An 18,637-nucleotide genomic window follows, 5' to 3' on the forward strand; every position below is an offset into this window, starting at 1 on the left:
TTTGCCCTTAGAGTTTGTTAATTGAGAGTATTTTAACCTGTTGAATCAAAAATGTGAATCTCTGTTGTTTGTAACTATTTGTTTCTATTTACAGTGGGGTTCCAGTGTGTACCTTTGTTATAAGAAGTCTGTTCCTGCTTCTAATTCAATTGCATATAAAGCTGGTATGTAACCCAAGTTACACATTTTAAAAATTTTTAGGAAAAATAATTATGTATACATCACATATCTCGGCATTGCAGACAAGTGAACTTCAAAATAAAAAACAAATCACCGCCCTTAGTTGAGCTACATGTTTATTCCCTCAGAAGTGGCGTCAAAGCCATAATTGGAGTCGTAAAGTTTGAGTCCTAACAGACAGCTAACTCTAGATGTGCGCCTCTTCAGATGAGTGCAAAAGTTTTTGTGGGATTTCTTAACTTGGCTGAAGTTGCTTGCATCTCAGTTTGTAGTTTTTCCGCAAATTGAACTATGAATGGTGCATTTTTCAGTGTGGTTCCAATGTGTTTCTTTGTTACATGAATACAAGAATCAAGATCACTCGTTCTAAACTACTTAATGACCGGAATGAGATCAGCTTCCTTTTCTGTGCAGGACAGAGTATTTTTAATGGAAACATTTTCCCGATACCAGAATAAATGGACTGAGTATTTTTAATGGAAACATTTTCCCGATACCAGAATAAATGTTGAGTTATCAGTTTCAAAGTAAGATAAAAGGCTGTACTGTCAGTTTAAATTGGAAAAAAGAGACAGAACTCACTGAGAATTTGTTCAACATGGGTAGAGAGTAAAGCTTGAATAATTTGACACTTTGTAATATTCCAGATTAAACTAAACATTTTCAACCAGTGTTACATCAGTCTTCTGGCAATGTTAAATTATCTATTTCAAACCCTAACATCACTGAAGTCTTGAAGATGTAAAATCTGAGAGTGAGAATTGTTAGGTCCGTGTGAGCTAAAGATTCCTGTATATTCATTGTTTAGATATCAGTGACTCAAACAGAAGCTATTTCCTAAGTTTGTCATCTATTTTTCTCATTTATCTTCACTCCCATCATTGTAAAATCTGTTACAAAACATTCATTGATGGCAATGCCATGAATGTTACTGAGCATTTCTCTGAGGAGAGTAGAAAGAGGGGCTTTTCCTGTATCTTCTGAATAAAAAAAGTTAGTACTGTTTGGATTATCAATTGTAGAAATTCCCCTTTTGGGTGCAGTCAGTGATCCAGTTACAAACAGTGCTCAGAATTCTCACTTCTGTTTCCCCTTTTGCATATCACTGAACAGTGTTTAAATTTTTAAAATTGTGTTAAATATTTCTTATTCAAAAGTGATAACTTTGTGCAATTTGATGGAACTTAAAGTGGGCTTATCACAAAAATAGACCTTGTTTCATGCCAACCCACCCACCACATGAGTAACCAGACATTTAATTGCTAATTTATATTTTTAAAAATATACAAAACTGTTTTCCAATTATATTGGAGTACAGCGTTTCACTTTAAAGGCTTTTCAGTAATCTTTAAAAAATTTAAAACATGCATGATAATTTATTTGAACCCAAAAGACTAGTTTAATTTGTAGGCCTTCAAGAAGCCTTTCAGAATGTGAACACAATTTCTGGAAACTCGCTATGGTAATTAATCCATCTCTGATATTTTGCCAGTTCTATGGACAGCAAATTTTTGTGTTTAGAATTCTGCAGTTTGCTGCATTGTTTGTGCTTTTTTGTGAATCATGTCAATAAAAGTGCAATCAATTGGAAATTCTACACTTTTTTAAAGAAAGGATTTCTGAGTAAATAGCTTGCCCAAAAGTTTGAACTATTGTAACCTTGACTGAAAATGGTCCATTTTGCTACAAATGATTACACCTGGCGACTATGCCAATACAAAATAACTTTTGAATCCTGCATGTTACTATACAAAAGTCCATGCAGTTCTCTAGCATTAATACTTTGAAATATATCTCAGAATCTGTTGTGTTGTATGTTATCATTAAGGCACTCGGGATTAAATTGCTAAATATGGGAACTGTTCCTGAAGCTTTGGCTATATTGAGATCAATAAATCTATAATACACATCTTGCTGGTTGCCAGAGTAAATATGATGACAGATTTTAAAGCTGTGCTTCATTTTATTTCAAGTAACATTTTAAAACAAAGTTCCATACTCTGCCACCTTTTCAGGATTGGTATGTAGATATCCTGGAGATGATTAGTATTTGCAAGTTTTTTAGGCATATTTTGGAGTACAAATAGTCGGTAGTATAGAACTTGAATATATCTGAAAAGAGACATGCTGCCGAAATTCTTCATCTTATACTCGGGGCTAGTACAAGAATATCCAATTTTGAGCAATCACGAAGTATACTACAAAGGAAGATGGTGTTGATTTGTTGGCAAGTTGACACTGGCCAAGGTATTGCGATTGAAAAAGCAACAGATAACTGTAGGGTCCCCAAACTCCAGTTTAGTTTTTAAAAAAACGGGTCAATGGCTACCCTGTTGAGAACATTGTTCGTGCTATTGGACCTGAAGAGCACCCAGTCTACCTAAAATTACCTTGGAAAGGAAAGGGATCTTAAAAAAAGAATTTGAGCCATAGGTTAAGCAATCCATTTTAAGTTGCTAATACACAATGGCTACCCAGGTGGTATTTTCCAGCAGCAGGATGTTGCTTGTCAGTTCAAAAGACTTTGATTATCAGTGCCTGTGCACTGCCAGGTATATGGGCTGTATATCCCAATGATTAGCTAATGGAATCAAACATGTTGTTTTGGTTATTCATGCATAGGCAGAGAACAGACCATACTTGCCCAGTCTGCACTTGCAAATCCCAACATGTTGAATTGTTCTGCCATTATCATTGTGCAAAAACTGATCAGGCACATTGACAACTGGAATGCTTATAGAGTTATTGAGATTTACAACATGGAAACAGGCCCTTCGGACCAACTTGTCCATGCCGCCCTTTTTTTAAGAACGTAAGAAATAGGAGCAGGAGTAGGCCATCTAGCCCTTCGAGCCTGCCCCGCCATTCAGTAAGATCATGGCTGATCTGTCGTGGCTCAGTTCCACATTCCCGCCCTCTCCCCATAACCCTTAATCCCCTCTCTTATCAAAAACCCATCAACCCGCGTCTTAAAAATATTTAGCGAGGTAGCCTCCACCACTTCAACGGGCAGAGAATTCCAGAGATTCACCACCCTTTGAGTGAAGAAGTTCCTCCTCAACTCCGTTCTAAACCCCCCCCCCCTTTATCTTGAGGCTGTGCCCCCTAGTCCTCTATCCTTTCTGAGCGGGAAGAGTCTCTCCACCTCTATCCTATCCATCCCATTCATCATCTTATACGTCTCAATGAGATCTCCCCTCATTCTTCTAAACTCTTAACGAGTACAAGCCTAATTTATTCAGCCTCTCCTCATAGCTCAACCCCCTCAACTCCGGCATCAGCCTAGTAAACCTCCTCTGCACTCCCTCCAAGGCCAAAATATCCTTGTGTAAGTACGGCGCCCAAAACTGCACACAGTACTCCAGCTGCGGCCTCACCAATGCCCTATACAGCCGCAGCAAGACCTCCCTACTTTTATATTCAATCCCCCTCACTATGAAGGCCAGCATCCCATTCGCCTTCCTGACCACCTGCTGCACCTGCAAGCTGGGTTTTTGCGACTCATGCACAAGGACCCCGAGGTCCCTTTGCACCGTCGCCTGCTGCAGTTTTTCACCACTTAAGTAATAGTCCTTCCTACCATTATTCATACCAAAGTGGACCACCTCGCACTTGCCAACATTAAATTCCATTTGCCAGTTCCTGGCCCATTCGCCCAGCCTATCTAGATCCTTCTGCAGACTCTCCACACCCTCCGCACAATTTGCTGTTCCACCAATCTTGGTGTCATCAGCAAATTTCGACACCATACACTCGGTTCCCTCCTCCAGATCATCTGTATAAATGGTAAATAGCTGAGGCCCCAGCACTGACCCCTGGGGCACTCCACTAGTCATCATCCGCCAATCCGAATAGCGCCCATTGACCCCCACTCTCTGCCTCCTATTTGACAACCAATCCTCTATCCACGCTAACACCCTACCCCCAACTCCATGTCCCCTGACCTTCTGCAATAACCTCTTGTGAGGTACCTTGTCAAACGCCTTCTGAAAATCAAGAAAGACCACATCCACCGGCTCTCCTCTATCCACCGCCCTAGACACATCCTCATAGAACTCCAGTAAATTTGTCAGACATGACTTCCCCTTAACGAAACTGTGCTGCGTCTGCTCTATCAAGCAATTCCCCTCAAGATGCCTCGCTATTTCCTACTTGATGACGGATTCTAACATTTTACCTACAACAGACGTTAAACTAACCGGCCTATAATTCCCTGCCTTTTGCCTGGCACCTTTCTTAAACAACGGCGTAACATTAGCCGTTTTCCAATCTTCCGGCACTTCCCCGGAATCCAGCGACGTCTGGAAAATAACCACCAAGGCATCCACTATCACTTCCGCCATTTCTTTCAGAACCCCCGGATGCATTCCATCTGGTCCTGGCGACTTGTCCACAATCAGCCCCTCCAGTCTGTCGAGCACCGCCTCTCTAGTAACAGTAATGTCATTAAGACCCTCCAGTCCTACCACCTTTCCATCTCTAACACCTGGCAAATTATTCACGTCCTCCTTCGTGAAGACAGAAACAAAAAAGTTATTCAAGACCTCAGCCATATCCCCATCCCCTACCACTAAGTCCCCCTTCTCATCCTCTAAGGGACCAACGTTCACCCTCGCCAGCCTCTTCCTTTTTATATATTTATAAAAACTCTTGCTATCCTTTTTTATATTAAGCGCTAGCCCAGCTTCATAGTTTCTCCTACCCTTCTTTATCAACTTCTTTGTCAATCTTTGTTGACATTTAAACCTCTCCCAATCCTCTTCTCGCCCACTACTCTTAGCTACTCTAAACGCCTCCGTTTTTAATTTAACACTTTCCTTCACCTCCTTCATTATCCACGGCTTATTACCTCTCCTCCTACGGTCCTTTTTGACCATCGGAATAAATTTCTGCTGAGCACCAAGAAAGATCTCCTTAAAGATCCTCCACTGCTCCTCAGCAGACGTACCTTCCCACACGCTCCCCCAGTCCACATTCGCCAATTCTTCTCTCATCCTACCGCACTCCCCTCTGATCAAACAAAGGACGCGCAAACGGGAACCCACTTTCTCCTCCCCCATCTGCACCAGAAACTCCACCATACAATGATCGCTCTCCCCAAGAGGATCCTTCACCGCAAGGTCCCTAATTGTACCTGCCTCATTACGTAACACCAGGTTTTAGTCCAACCTATTTATTTGATAATATTCTCACTAGCTTTCGAGGGGACAGCCTAATCTCTAAACTGTCTGTGCTTTATATGCTCTGTCTGAGGCCAGAACTCTCCATTCACCTGACGAAGAGGCTGTCCCCTCGAAAGCTAGTGAGAATATTATCAAATAAATAGGTTGGACTAAAACCTGGTGTTGTCAGACTTTTTACTGTGTTTACGCCAGTCCAACGCCGGCATACCCACATCATCATTACGTAACACCAGATCCAAGATAGCTCGCTCCCTCGTCGGCTCCAACACACACTGTTCCAGGAAACTATCCCAGCAGCGTTCCAAGAACTCCTCCTCGAGCGCACCGCGTCCAACATGGGTCGACCAATCTATATGTAGATTGAAATCCCCCATAATTACAGCCGTCCCGTTCCTGCACGCCGCACTTATTTGCGCGTTAACAGCCCGCCCCACCTCCAGATCATTATTCGGGGGGCCTATAGACGACACCCACCAGCGTCTTCCTCCCTTTGCTGTTCCTAATCTCTACCCACAACGATTCCACGTTCTGCTCCTTGGCTCCAATATCATCCCTTGCTGCCACCCTGATGCTGTCCTTAATCAGCAGAGCTACGCCCCCCCCCACCTTTTTCCTCCCACCTATCCTTCCTAAACACTTGATATCCCTGGACATTCAGCTCCCAGTCCCTGTCACCTTGCAGCCACGTCTCTGTAATGGCCACCAGATCATATCCATTTGTGCCGATCTGCGCCACCAGCTCATCCACTTTATTCTGAATGCTTCGTGCATTCAGATAAAGTGCCTTCATCCCAGCCTTCACCTGGACCCTATTTGCCGTAACGCCACCAACCATACTCACACCCCCTACTCCTATTATTGGGACATCTTCGGCCTCTTCCCTTACCTGTACCCTCTCCTTAACTTTCAACCCCGTAATGTCACCTACCCTTGCACCCTCCCCCCACCCCCCTAATTAGTTTAAAGCCCTGTCTACAGCCCTCTTTACTCTATTCGCCAGCACTCTGGTCCCAGCACGATCCAGACTCAACCCATCCCGCCCGAACAGGTCCCACCTACCCCAATACTGATGCCAATGCCCCATAAATGCAAACCCATTCCTCCCACACCAATCCCTGAGCCACCCATTCACTTCCTTAATCCTATCAACCTTATGCCTGTCTGCACTCGGTTCAGGCAGTAGCCCAGAGATAACCACCTTGTCGGTTCTACTTTTTAATTCCATTCCCAGCTTCTCATACTCCCTCCCCAGATCCTCAGTTCGCATTTTGCCTACGTCATTGGCACCCACATGTACCACAACGACCGGATTCTCACCCTCCCACTCCAGGTTCCTCTGCAGCCCAGATGCGACATCCCGGACCCGAGCACCAGGCAGACAACACACCCTTCTGTGCACTTTGTCGTTGTGACAAAGGACAGTGTCAATACCCTTCACCCCATTATCCCCAACTACTACTATGTTCCTTTTCACCTTCTCCTTGCCTATGTCCTGCTGCATCACTGTACCGTGTGCAGTTTGCTCACCGACCTCACCTCCCTCGTTCTCGTCCACACTGGAAGCAAGAACCTCAAACCTGTTATGCAGATCGAGAGGCTGAGGCCTCTGCTCCCCACCCCCCTTCCTCCTCTCCCCACCCCCCTTCCTCCTCTCCCCACCCCCCTTCCTCCTCTCCCCACCCCCCTTCCTCCTCTCCCCACCCCCCTTCCTCCTCTCCCCACCCCCCTTCCTCCTCTCCCCACCCCCCTTCCTCCTCTCCCCACCCCCCTTCCTCCTCTCCCCACCCCCCTTCCTCCTCTCCCCACCCCCCTTCCTCCTCTCCCCACCCCCCTTCCTCCTCTCCCCACCCCCCTTCCTCCTCTCCCCACCCCCCTTCCTCCTCTCCCCACCCCCCTTCCTCCTCTCCCCACCCCCCTTCCTCCTCTCCCCACCCCCCTTCCTCCTCTCCCCACCCCCCTTCCTCCTCTCCCCACCCCCCTTCCTCCTCTCCCCACCCCCCTTCCTCCTCTCCCCACCCCCCTTCCTCCTCTCCCCACCCCCCTTCCTCCTCTCCCCACCCCCCTTCCTCCTCTCCCCACCCCCCTTCCTCCTCTCCCCACCCCCCTTCCTCCTCTCCCCACCCCCCTTCCTCCTCTCCCCACCCCCCTTCCTCCTCTCCCCACCCCCCTTCCTCCTCTCCCCACCCCCCTTCCTCCTCTCCCCACCCCCCTTCCTCCTCTCCCCACCCCCCTTCCTCCTCTCCCCACCCCCCTTCCTCCTCTCCCCACCCCCCTTCCTCCTCTCCCCACCCCCCTTCCTCCTCTCCCCACCCCCCTTCCTCCTCTCCCCACCCCCCTTCCTCCTCTCCCCACCCCCCTTCCTCCTCTCCCCACCCCCCTTCCTCCTCTCCCCACCCCCCTTCCTCCTCTCCCCACCCCCCTTCCTCCTCTCCCCACCCCCCTTCCTCCTCTCCCCACCCCCCTTCCTCCTCTCCCCACCCCCCTTCCTCCTCTCCCCACCCCCCTTCCTCCTCTCCCCACCCCCCTTCCTCCTCTCCCCACCCCCCTTCCTCCTCTCCCCACCCCCCTCTTGTTCCTGACCCTTAGAGTTAGCCAGTCTAGGGGGGGTGGATGTCTCTTGCACCCCATTGACAATGGCACCCTCTCTCCCCCTGATGTGCCTCAGTGTCTGTAGCTCAGAGGCCAGCTCATCTACCTTGAGCTGGAGTTCCTCCAGCAACCTGCACTTACTGCGGACATGGTCACTGGGAAGGGCCCTGGGGTCCACCAGTTCCCACATCATACAGAAACAACACATCACATGCCCCTCCATTATTCGCTGTAGTAGTATTGAAAATTTCCACACGAACTTACCTGGCCCTTTTTCTCCCCAGCCCTTTTGATATTAAGCCCTAGTAGCTCACTCTGCTTCCCACTCACTCCGCTGCCCGCTGTCTACACCAGGCCTCTTTTTAAACCTGGCGCTGATTTAAAGCTTGCTGGGCCACAACTCCCTTCTAACCACTCCCTTACAATTCTTAAAGCGGTAAATACAAAAAGCCCGCAAAAATGCTTTTAAATGATTTAAACAGTTCTACAAGGAACAAAGTGCTTTAAACTTATTTAAATCAGGTTTTTAACAGGTAAATTCTTATCTCTCTCTCTGCTCCTTCACTCCTCTGCTCCAGCAAACAATGGAAGGCTGCTAAGCTAGTCCCGATTGCCCATGTTGGGGCCCATATCCCTCTACCCTTACCTAAGACAAAATTGTATCTGCTTCGGCTATCACCTCTGGCAGCTTGTTCCAGACACACATCACCCTGTGTGAAAAAATTGCCCCTCTGGACCCTTTTGTATCTCTTCCCTCTCACCTTAAACCAATGTGGTTTTAGATTCCCCTACCTTTGGGGAAAAGGTGTTGACTATCTAGCTGATGCCCCTTGTTATCTTATAGACCTCCATAAGATCACCCCTAGGTCTCCTATGTTCCAGGGGAAAAAGTCCCAATCTCATAACTCAAACCATCAAGTCCCGATGGCATCCTAGTAAATCTTTTCAGTTTAATATCCTTTCTATAATTGGGTGACCAGAACTGTACATGGTATTCCAAGTGTGGCCTTATCAACGCCTTGTACAACTTCAATAAGATGTCCCAACTCTAGTATTCAGTGTTCTGACTAATGAAACCAAGCATGCCAAATGCCTTCTTCACCACTCTGTCCATCTGCAACTCCACTTTCAAGGAGCTATGAACCTGTATCTCTGGATCTCTTTGTTCATAACTCTCCCCAAAATCCCACCATTTAACTGAGTAAGCCCTGCACTGGTTCGATCTACCAAAATGCATCACCTTGCATTGGTCTAAATTAAACTCTACCTGCTATTCATCAACCCACTGGCCCAATTGATCATCCCATTGCATTCCTAAATAACCACCTTCAATGTCCACTCCAACCTTGGTCTCATCAGCAAATTTACTAACCATGCCTCCTAAATTCTCATCCAGATCATTAATATATAATGACAAGTAACTGTGGACCCAGCACTGATCCTTGAGGCACATTGCTGGTTACAGGCCTTCAGTTTGGAAAAACAACCCTCTACAACCACCACCTCTCTGTCTTTTGTCATCAAGCCAATTTTGTAACCATTTGGCTACTTCATGCTGGATCCTGAGAGATTTAACCTTATGCAACAATCTACCATGTGGTACATTGTCAAAGGCCTTGCTAAAGTCAACTGCACTGCCCTCATCTACTTTTTTGGTTACTGCATCAAAAAACTCAAATTTGTGAGACATGATTTTCCACTCACAAAGCCATGCTGATTGTCCCTAATCAATCCTTGCTTCTCGAAATGCCTGTAGATCCTGTCTGTCAGAATACCTTCTAACAATTTACTCACGACAGACATTCGGCTCACCAGCCTGCTGTTCCCAGGCTTTTCCCTGCAGCCCTTCTTAAACAAAGGCACAACATTTGCTACCCTTCAGTCTTCAGGCACCTCATCTGTGGCTGTTGATGATTCAAATATTTCTGCTTGGGGACCCACAATTTCATCACTAACCACCTACAACGTCCTGGGACACACTTCATCAGGTCCTGAGGATTTAACAAGTGTGTGTAATTTGGTTAAAAAATCCTGTAACCAGATCACTTCAGGCTGAAAAAACTGGAATTGAGCAATTGATGTAAATTGATTTCTTTACCCCAAAAATATCAAGCTTTATGACTGTTGAATATTATGGCTCATCTGGATTGGTTCCTGAAGCTTTATTTGGCTATATTGGGATTAGTAAATCTACAACGTTTTACATTACTCCAGTCTTGCTGGTTGTCAGAGTAAATTTGGTGACAGATTTTAAACTGAGCTGCATTTTACTTGAAGTTATGTATTTTAAAAAGTGCATTCTATACTATACCTCTTTTTCAGGATTGATATGCAGATATCCTGAAGACGATTACGAATTGTTTCCACTCTCTAAGTCAGTTCCTCTGTTCTGTCTCCCCATGGGAGCTACAATTGAGTGTTGGGCTCCCCAAACAAAATATCCACTGCCAGTTTTCTCTACCTTCGTGTTAACTGCCTCATCAGCAGAGAAGGTAAGCCTGGAGTGAAAAAAAAATCTTGTTTCATGTCTCTTGTATACAAACAGTAAACTGAGACAAATAATCATATTTTACAAAAAGCAACAGAGGTTTTTGAAATTTAGTAATGGATCTTCATGGCATCTTCTTCTCATTGAGATGAGAGATCCCATCTGCCCTCTTGGTTGAATGTGAAAGATTGCTTATTATTTAAAGGAAAACATTTGAATTCGGTTTTCTGATAATCTGCCTTCAACCAATACCACTAAAACAAGTAATTGTTGTCTACTTCATTACTGTTTGTGAAACCGCAATTTCTAAATAGGCTGCTGTTTCCCTAAATTAAATGCAATGACGGCTCTTTATAAAACGAGTCATTGACTGCTAAGGTCTTTAGACACCCTGTGGTTGTGGAAGATGCTGTATAAGTGCAAGTTCTTATCGCTCTGTTTATTTACTATGTTCTGAAACTCAAGCGTGCTGAAGATGTAAGCTGCAGTCTTAGTATGCAACAGGAAACTGACTGTATTCTGAGGTTTGTAATTGACAATGTCCACATTTGAGACACTGTATTTTATAATTAAGGCAAAAATGCAGTGCAGATTTCTGAAATAGGATGTCATAATGCCCTTCATGGCAAATCCAGAAAGACATTTGTCTTAAAATACATGTAATTTTAAAGAATGCAGGATAATGACTAGCAATTTTAGCAACCAAGATAAACCTGATGCATCCTCTCCAAATGAATGGAAGTCTATAACTTAAATATTACATTAATATTTATATGATACAATTTTGGCACTCTTGTCATCTACAAGTATTACTTTTTTCAGCACATAGTTTCTCAGTACCCTTTCATCAAAATATATAGGATATGTTGGTTAAATGGTTCAATCTTTGACCAAGCCCAATAAAAATGGATTCCTGTTTGGAGGGGTCTGTACAATTTAGAATTGTCTTTGTATTTTGAGAGACTAATTTCAGATACGTTTGTACCAGGTATATGGTGCAGCTATCCAGTTTTATGAGTCCTATCCAGTGGAACTTCTTACTGAGAAACAACTCGTGCAACTAGGCCTCATCACTGCTGTGGGCAAGAAGCTAATCACATCCAAGACTGTGCACACCAACAAATGTATCTGTCTTCTCTCACGCTGGCCTTTTTTTGAGGCATTCCGCAAATTCTTGATGTTTTTGTACAAGCTTTCTGTCTCTGGACCTCATCCTTTGCCCATTGAAAAGTATGTATACTTTCTAATGTAAATCTGCTTTATTAGATGTTCTATGTTTCAAAAATTACGAAGTTTTAAAACTGCTAATTTTGCTCATCTAGTTAAATTTTCATGACTGATATTAATGATGTGCGATTGGGCAAGCCGATCAAACTGATGCAAGATGGTGAATGTTTTTTTTAAAAAAATATTTGTACCCCGATCTGTCTCAGCCACAACAGGTGCTTTGGTCATTGAGGTTGGGTTATTTTCTCCTCTGTGCCCTCCCTCCTATCCTATCTATTTGGCATCCAAGGCACCGAATAACTTCATTACGCAGCCAAGCTGTTGCTACTCCTTTGATTCCAGTGCTATTTTGCTTCCTTGCAACTAGCTTAGTGCTACAATTATTTTACACTCTACCAAAACCCAGGAAATCTCAAGATCTAAAAATGGATTAGTCTCAAGCATTCCAGGTTTAAGAGATTAATGTTGGAATATCTAACTGTAAGTGTGTGAACTTGATATGAATATGTGCCTGAGACATAAAACAGTGACAAAACATTATAAAGCCGTAAAGCAATTGAAATTGTTTTATCTTTTCAAAACAGTGATAAAACATTCTACATTGATTTCAACATTTTCTTTTCCATTCATATCCATCCAGTTACTGCCTTTATTTGACCTGTTGTTCTTAGTTATTTCTATGTTCAGGGTTAGTTCTGCATTTATTTATCATGTACTGCAAGTTTGTGTCATCCAAATGTGTTTGCTCTATGAGGGCTGCATTACAGAACCTGGAATATGACAGCTCTCACTACCACAATCTGGTAGTTTGGGATTAATGGGCTAGAAAATGTATTTTTCAACATAAAGGCTGACCATTGACTGAGCTTTTAATGACTCAAAATGTTGCAAACCTTTCTGTAGGCTTATCAGAAAAGCAAAATATTTACTATTTCTTGCCAGATTCATGGTATTGGGGACCAATAACATAGAAAGATATTCGTAATCTCGTTTTTTTTAACATGGGATTGAATTTTATAGGCTATCCGCAAGTGGGAAAACAGGCGCACCTGAATATTAGGGTGCTATGCCTGCCTGTCTCACCATGATTTTCCTGGGTGGTAGGGAGGCATTGGGTTGGCCTCATTCCGTGGCCCAACTGAGGCCTTTATGGAGGGAATTGAGATCCAAATAAGGGCCTCACTTGTCACCACTGATTTTAATGGGTGATGGAGATGCCTGTCTCAAGTGTGTAGCCTGTGGGTTGCTGATTACAGAAAGGGCTAGTCAGAGATGCCTCTGTGAGCCAGCCAAACATATGCTTGTCTCTGAAATTTATGCTCAGGTACAGGGAGCTTGCATTCTGCTTAGAGATTGCATTATACACTGTGATTTGAGCAATGCTTCTGAGTTGAGATTGTAGTGGTTACTGAACATCTGTTTATGTACACCTTGCATTTATATAGTACCTTGAGTATCAAACACCCCAAAGTGCTTAAAGGCATAATCAAGCAAAAAATAAATGCTGATCTAACAAAAAAAATGATAAATAAGGTATATTTTGAGCAAGGCCTTGAAGTAAGAGACCAAAATGACAGAATTTGTGGAGGGGTTCATGGAAGGAATTTCATGTTTCAGTCTGAGGCATTTCAAACATAGCACCAATTCTGAGGTGAAGGGAGAGATGCATAAGAGCTCTGAGCTAAATAAATGGAGAGTCTGTGGTGTTGCACAGGAGAAGGTTAGTGATGGAAAGAAGTGAGACCATGAAGATATTAAACACCAGGATGAGAATTTTAAATTGAAGTTAAGAGAATCAATTAAGGTTATCTAGGATAGGAGAGAACAAGAGTAGGATTTGATGTCAAATAGGCTAATGGGGCCAGAGTTTTAGATGAATTAAAGGTTTGAACTTGGTGAGTGGTAGATTAGTCGGAAGAATATTAATTAATTTTAATTTGTAATACTAGTAACTTCAGCATTAAAAAAATCTGTACTATATAATGAGGATGTGGGTATGCCGGCGTTGGACTGGCGTAAACACAGTAAAAAGTCTGACAACACCAGGTTTTAGTCCAACCTATTTATTTGATAATATTCTCACAAGCTTTCGAGGGGTTACCCATTCACCTGACGAAGAGGGTAACCCCTCGAAAGCTTGTGAGAATATTATCAAATAAATAGGTTGGACTAAAACCTGGTGTTGTCAGACTTTTTACTATATAATGAGGTCAGGTAGTGTTAATGGGAAAAAAATTTGCTAACATGGAACAGTATCACATCAAACATAGTATAGTTAGATCTGTAGTAAACTGCCTGTACTTGGCTCCAAAATATACCTCAAAAGAGCAACCACTATTGTGTCACTGTCACATTTTATTTTTCCCCCATATCAGTTTTCTTTCAGACCATGACTTCCTGCAGAACAATCCAGTCAATCTCACTCCCTCGCTCTGTTTCTGCAACCCTGCGTGTTTATTTCCTTCAGATACCCAATTTATTTTTGAAATCATCTCCCATTTTTGCATCTATCATTCTTTTGGCCGGTGAGGTCCAGGTTATTACCACGTTCCAGGAGCCGGTTATCTCGGTTGGATGCTGGCTTGTGATGCAGAGTGGTGGTTCAACCTCAGTACCAGCTGAGGTTATTCGTGAAGGCTCACATTCTCAAACTTGCCCCTCACAGTACATCACCACCAGTCACTTCTCCTCCTGAAAGGGAAGAGAAGCCAGTGGCCATCTGGGACAATGGCAACTTTACTACTTTCTTTATTGTCCCTTTTATATATTTAATTAAAGTTCTTCCTCATGGCTTTCTGTGTCTCCTATCCAAAATCTTAGCCTCTGTCCCCAATCAGCTACCTTAGCTGCACCTGTGACAATAATGTTGTCAAATCTCCCCTCAATTTCCTATGCTTCAAGGAAAACAGTCCCAGCCTTGTAATTTAAAAAAAATCCCTGGAACCATCCTGGTAAACCTTTGCATCCTCTCTGGGACCATCACACCTTTATGTATGGGTATCAGATAGAACATAGAACACTACAGCACAAACAGGCCCTTCGGCCCACGAGTTGCGCCGATCACATCAACACCTATCTATAACCCCCAATCCCATAAAACCCCATATACTCATCCAGAAGTCTTTTAAAAGACCCCAGCGAGTTCGCCTCCACCACCACTGACGGCAGCCGATTCCACTCACTCACCACCACTCACTCACCAGATCCGGATGCAGTGCTCTGGTTGGGGGCCTAAAAAGATCTTTATATCAGTTCGGCGCAGCTTCACTGTTATTGTACATGAGCCTTCCTTTGAAATAGAAAATTATGTTCAGTTTGTTGATGTTAGACATTTCATGAAAAAGTAAAGTAGGAATTCTTATCTTAAAGCAAAGTTTAGAGGTTTGAGAGCCAAGTGCATTCCATTCATTCAATGGGAGCAATCGTTTTCTTGCACCTAGAAGCCGCAGGCAAGTTTCTGATAACCATAGGCTTTTATGTTTATTTACCATAATTTGAGACTTGACTTGTGCCAATATTTATCCATAATTTTTGTTTAAGTTGATTAGTTTTTAAAATTTAGTTGAAATTCACATGCAGCCAGTCAGTATGAGGATTGTGTCACAGGTGGAATACTGATTGATACTGCCTTAAGACATTTGCTGTGATTGTACTGTTTTTTGCTTACACTTCTGCTTAATGCATACTAATTATCGCTTTTATTTTTCCATTTATCATTTTTTTGAGACTTTTCTTATATTGTTTATAGGCATATATCCCACTTCATGCATAATGTTCCCTTCCCATCAGCCCAGAGGCCAAGAATCTTAGTTCAGGTAATGTGTATGCACAGCAATACAAAATTAGCTGTGGAGAGTTAAATTTGACTTTTTTGATATAAAAAGAATGATGACTTTTAAATGAACTGGATACTGAACAGTTTTTTTTCCTGTGTTATAGTTGTCGGCACTTGATGCCTTGATCCTGTCTCAACCAGTTTCAACACCCTTGCCTTTAAGGTAAGCTGGAATAAGAAAAACTATGATGACCATCACTTGATTTTTCTTCCCCCTAACTTATGTAACCTAACGAAGGCTCCCTTATTTTGTCTCATTTGACTTTACTGCTTTCATCACTGTTCTGTTTGCTTCACACTTTCTCATATCTGTACCAAAAAAATTTATTTGGCTTTATTTTGATTTTGCACTAACTTGCACTATTAAGCTGATTTCGTAAAGACTTAGTAGAAACTTAAAATATTTGCAAATCCATAAACCACCTTAATTTTATGTAGAATTGATTAGTTTCAAACTTGTTGAGCGAGTATGAAGTAAAATATTATGAACGCAACTAGTCAGAACAAGTTCAAAGCTTTTTCAATGGCTAGAACTGTTCTTCTCTGCAGTCTCCCTGGCTGCGCCCCACCATAATCATATCCTCTAAGTGCTAAGTGTAAGCATGATTTAGAGTGCCTACTGTCTTCAGATCTTGCCCAATGCCATAATTTTCGATGAGTTGTAGCAACGTGTGAACCATGGTGCACCTGATCCTTTTTTCACCCAGCCTCATTATAATTTGTTAGAAGCATCTCTTGGTGGCTGTGGGGAGCATCTGTTTTATTCTCCTGTTATGAACTGTGCTGACACTGGTTATTTCTGCCTAAAACCTGAAAAGTGACCTTTTTTTGCATTTGGGTGGAATTTTCCTGTCCACCTGCCATGGGAATTGTAGCAGGTGGCACACAGACCATGCAATGGTCTGTTGACCTTGGGTGGGATTTTCCAGACCTGCAGCGAGCGCGGCCGGAAAACCTCTGGCAGCAGATTTGTGTATAATGTTTGATGTTCCTATTGTTCCTTTTGATTGGAATAATGATTGAACGCTGCTTGTTAGTTTGAACAGTCTTTGCAACAGCTATTCTATGAACACTTGCTCACTTTTCATGCAAGAGTTGAGCTTAAAAGTTGGTGCCGGAAATGACGACTTCTGAAATTTTTGCTGACCTGATGTAGCAACTAGATATTTTAATTCCATAACTTCCTGCTTTGATTGATTATTTAGAGATATTTCACAGGAAGAATCATGGAGAATAACTCAAGCTATTGAGATGCATAGATGTGATTGGCTTGAAACTATCTACTGTTGTCACTTAAGCATGTGCATGCAAAGTTTCAATAATATAGGTCATTTTTGGGAAGATGAGAGGAAAAAAATTTAATCAAGAAATTAATGAAGATTTCAGGAATACTTTAGTCTTGAGAGGTAATACTTCATGGATTTTTGAATCATTAAGCAGTTTTGGAATATGCTATCCTGCAGCATATTACAGAAAGGAACTGTTACATATTGTATAATTTATTACAGGGAAGTCAGTTGTCTTAGTTAACTGGGCAGCTCGTTCCTGATGCAAGTTCAATTCCCATACAGGCTGAGATTATTCATGCAGACCTGCCTTCTCAACCTTGTCCTTGCCTGAGTTGTTACCACCAGTCAGTTCTCTCCCTCAAAGGAGAGATCAGCCAATGGTTGTTTGGTACTATAATGTTATCTTAATTTATTGCAGCAGTTTACAAAAGCCACTTTGATGAACTTTTTGCTACCCTATTGGGCCAGGAATAATGTGAATAATAGCTTAACTTGGGGAACTTTTTTTGTTCTATGGCAATCTGTTCAACAAACTTTGCATTTTTATCTGAATTCATTACCCAACCCACCTATTTGCAACCCAAGTTGTGCACCTGCATTTTTAAAGCCAACTTGCAAATGTTTGACATGAAGATATCTGTAAACATGTTTTTCTTTGCCTATTTATTTAGAGGGGCAAACTTTAGCACTTTGCTAATGAACTTGGGAGCTGAGAACTGTGCAACTCTATTGTATTTTGTCTTGATGGAAAACAAAGTTCTGCTGCACTCTCTGAGGCCTGCTGTGTTGACAGGTGTGGCTGAAGCTGTGGTAACTGTAAGTATTGGTGTGTTTAACCTTAAAAACTATTTGGAGTTTTAGGATAAAAGGTTTTCTGTATTTAAAAATTTACCTAATTGGCTTTTCATTCTCGTTCCAGATGATCTTCCCTTTCCACTGGCAATGCCCATATATTCCACTTTGTCCATTGTCCCTAGCTGGAGTTCTCAATGCACCAATTCCATTTATTGTAGGTGTTGATTCACGCTATTTTGATCTATATGATCCACCTCCGGATGTTGTATGTGTGGACCTGGACACAAATACAATATATCTGTAAGCATCCATACTAATGTAGTCTATAGCTTCTTTGCTATTTTTGAGACTTAATTTGTAAGATGACTTTTGAGCTCTGACTTCCCACCACCAGAGAAGCAGTGGAAATGTATTAATAATATCAGCACTGAAATATAAGCCTTGAAATTCCTCAATTAGAATTAAACATTTGAATGCATGTTTAATGAAGGTAGTTATACGTCCTTAGAAGCATATAAACACAGAAGGTCATATCATGTCTACCAGCGCTTTGATTGAGCTTATTCAGTTAGCGAACTCCACTTTCCCAATAGCCTTGTAAATTTCTTTTTTCCATGAATGTATTTAATTCCTTTGTGGGGGAAGAAAACATTTAAATCGGTTTCTGCTGCCTTTTCAGGTAATGCCTTACAGATGATAACTGATTGCTTAAAAAGTTATCCTTGCTAATTCTGTTTGTGATGGTATATAGAACTAGGCCAAGCTATCATGATTCCATCACAGACTGTAATAGAATCAAACATACAGGACTTCAAATCGTTTTAATATGTTAGGAGAAATCTCTCTTCCTTTATACCAAAGGGAAAAGCCTAGTAAAATTAGTCCCTGGATTGAGAAAGAAAGTTAGCAATAAAATTCCAGACTTTGTGACCTGGGGCTCAGCTCCTTCCTCTGCAACTGGATCTTAGACTTCCTAACCCACAGACTGCAGTCAGTAAGGATATGTAACACTACCATCTCCACGATCATCCTCAACATCGGTGCTCCAGAA

General features: G+C 42.5%; 1 protein-coding gene across 4 annotated transcripts in view; it reads left to right on the forward strand.

The window, feature by feature from the left end:
* The window catches only part of dennd4c (DENN/MADD domain containing 4C), a 259,275-nt gene that overhangs the window by 124,283 nt on the left and 116,355 nt on the right, over positions 1-18,637 (forward strand). For all 4 annotated transcript variants that reach the window (XM_080188659.1, XM_080188657.1, XM_080188658.1 and 1 more), the window contains 7 exons: positions 95-164; positions 10,275-10,444; positions 11,429-11,670; positions 15,416-15,482; positions 15,607-15,665; positions 17,463-17,607; positions 17,711-17,886. In XM_080188659.1, the coding sequence (XP_080044785.1) occupies positions 95-164; positions 10,275-10,444; positions 11,429-11,670; positions 15,416-15,482; positions 15,607-15,665; positions 17,463-17,607; positions 17,711-17,886 (929 nt within the window). The remainder of the gene's footprint in view (positions 1-94; positions 165-10,274; positions 10,445-11,428; positions 11,671-15,415; positions 15,483-15,606; positions 15,666-17,462; positions 17,608-17,710; positions 17,887-18,637) is intronic.

The sequence above is a fragment of the Carcharhinus amblyrhynchos genome, chromosome 5 (genome assembly GCF_965287045.1).
Source record: "Carcharhinus amblyrhynchos chromosome 5, sCarAmb.v2.hapA, whole genome shotgun sequence".
NCBI classification, from domain to species: Eukaryota; Metazoa; Chordata; class Chondrichthyes; order Carcharhiniformes; family Carcharhinidae; genus Carcharhinus; species Carcharhinus amblyrhynchos.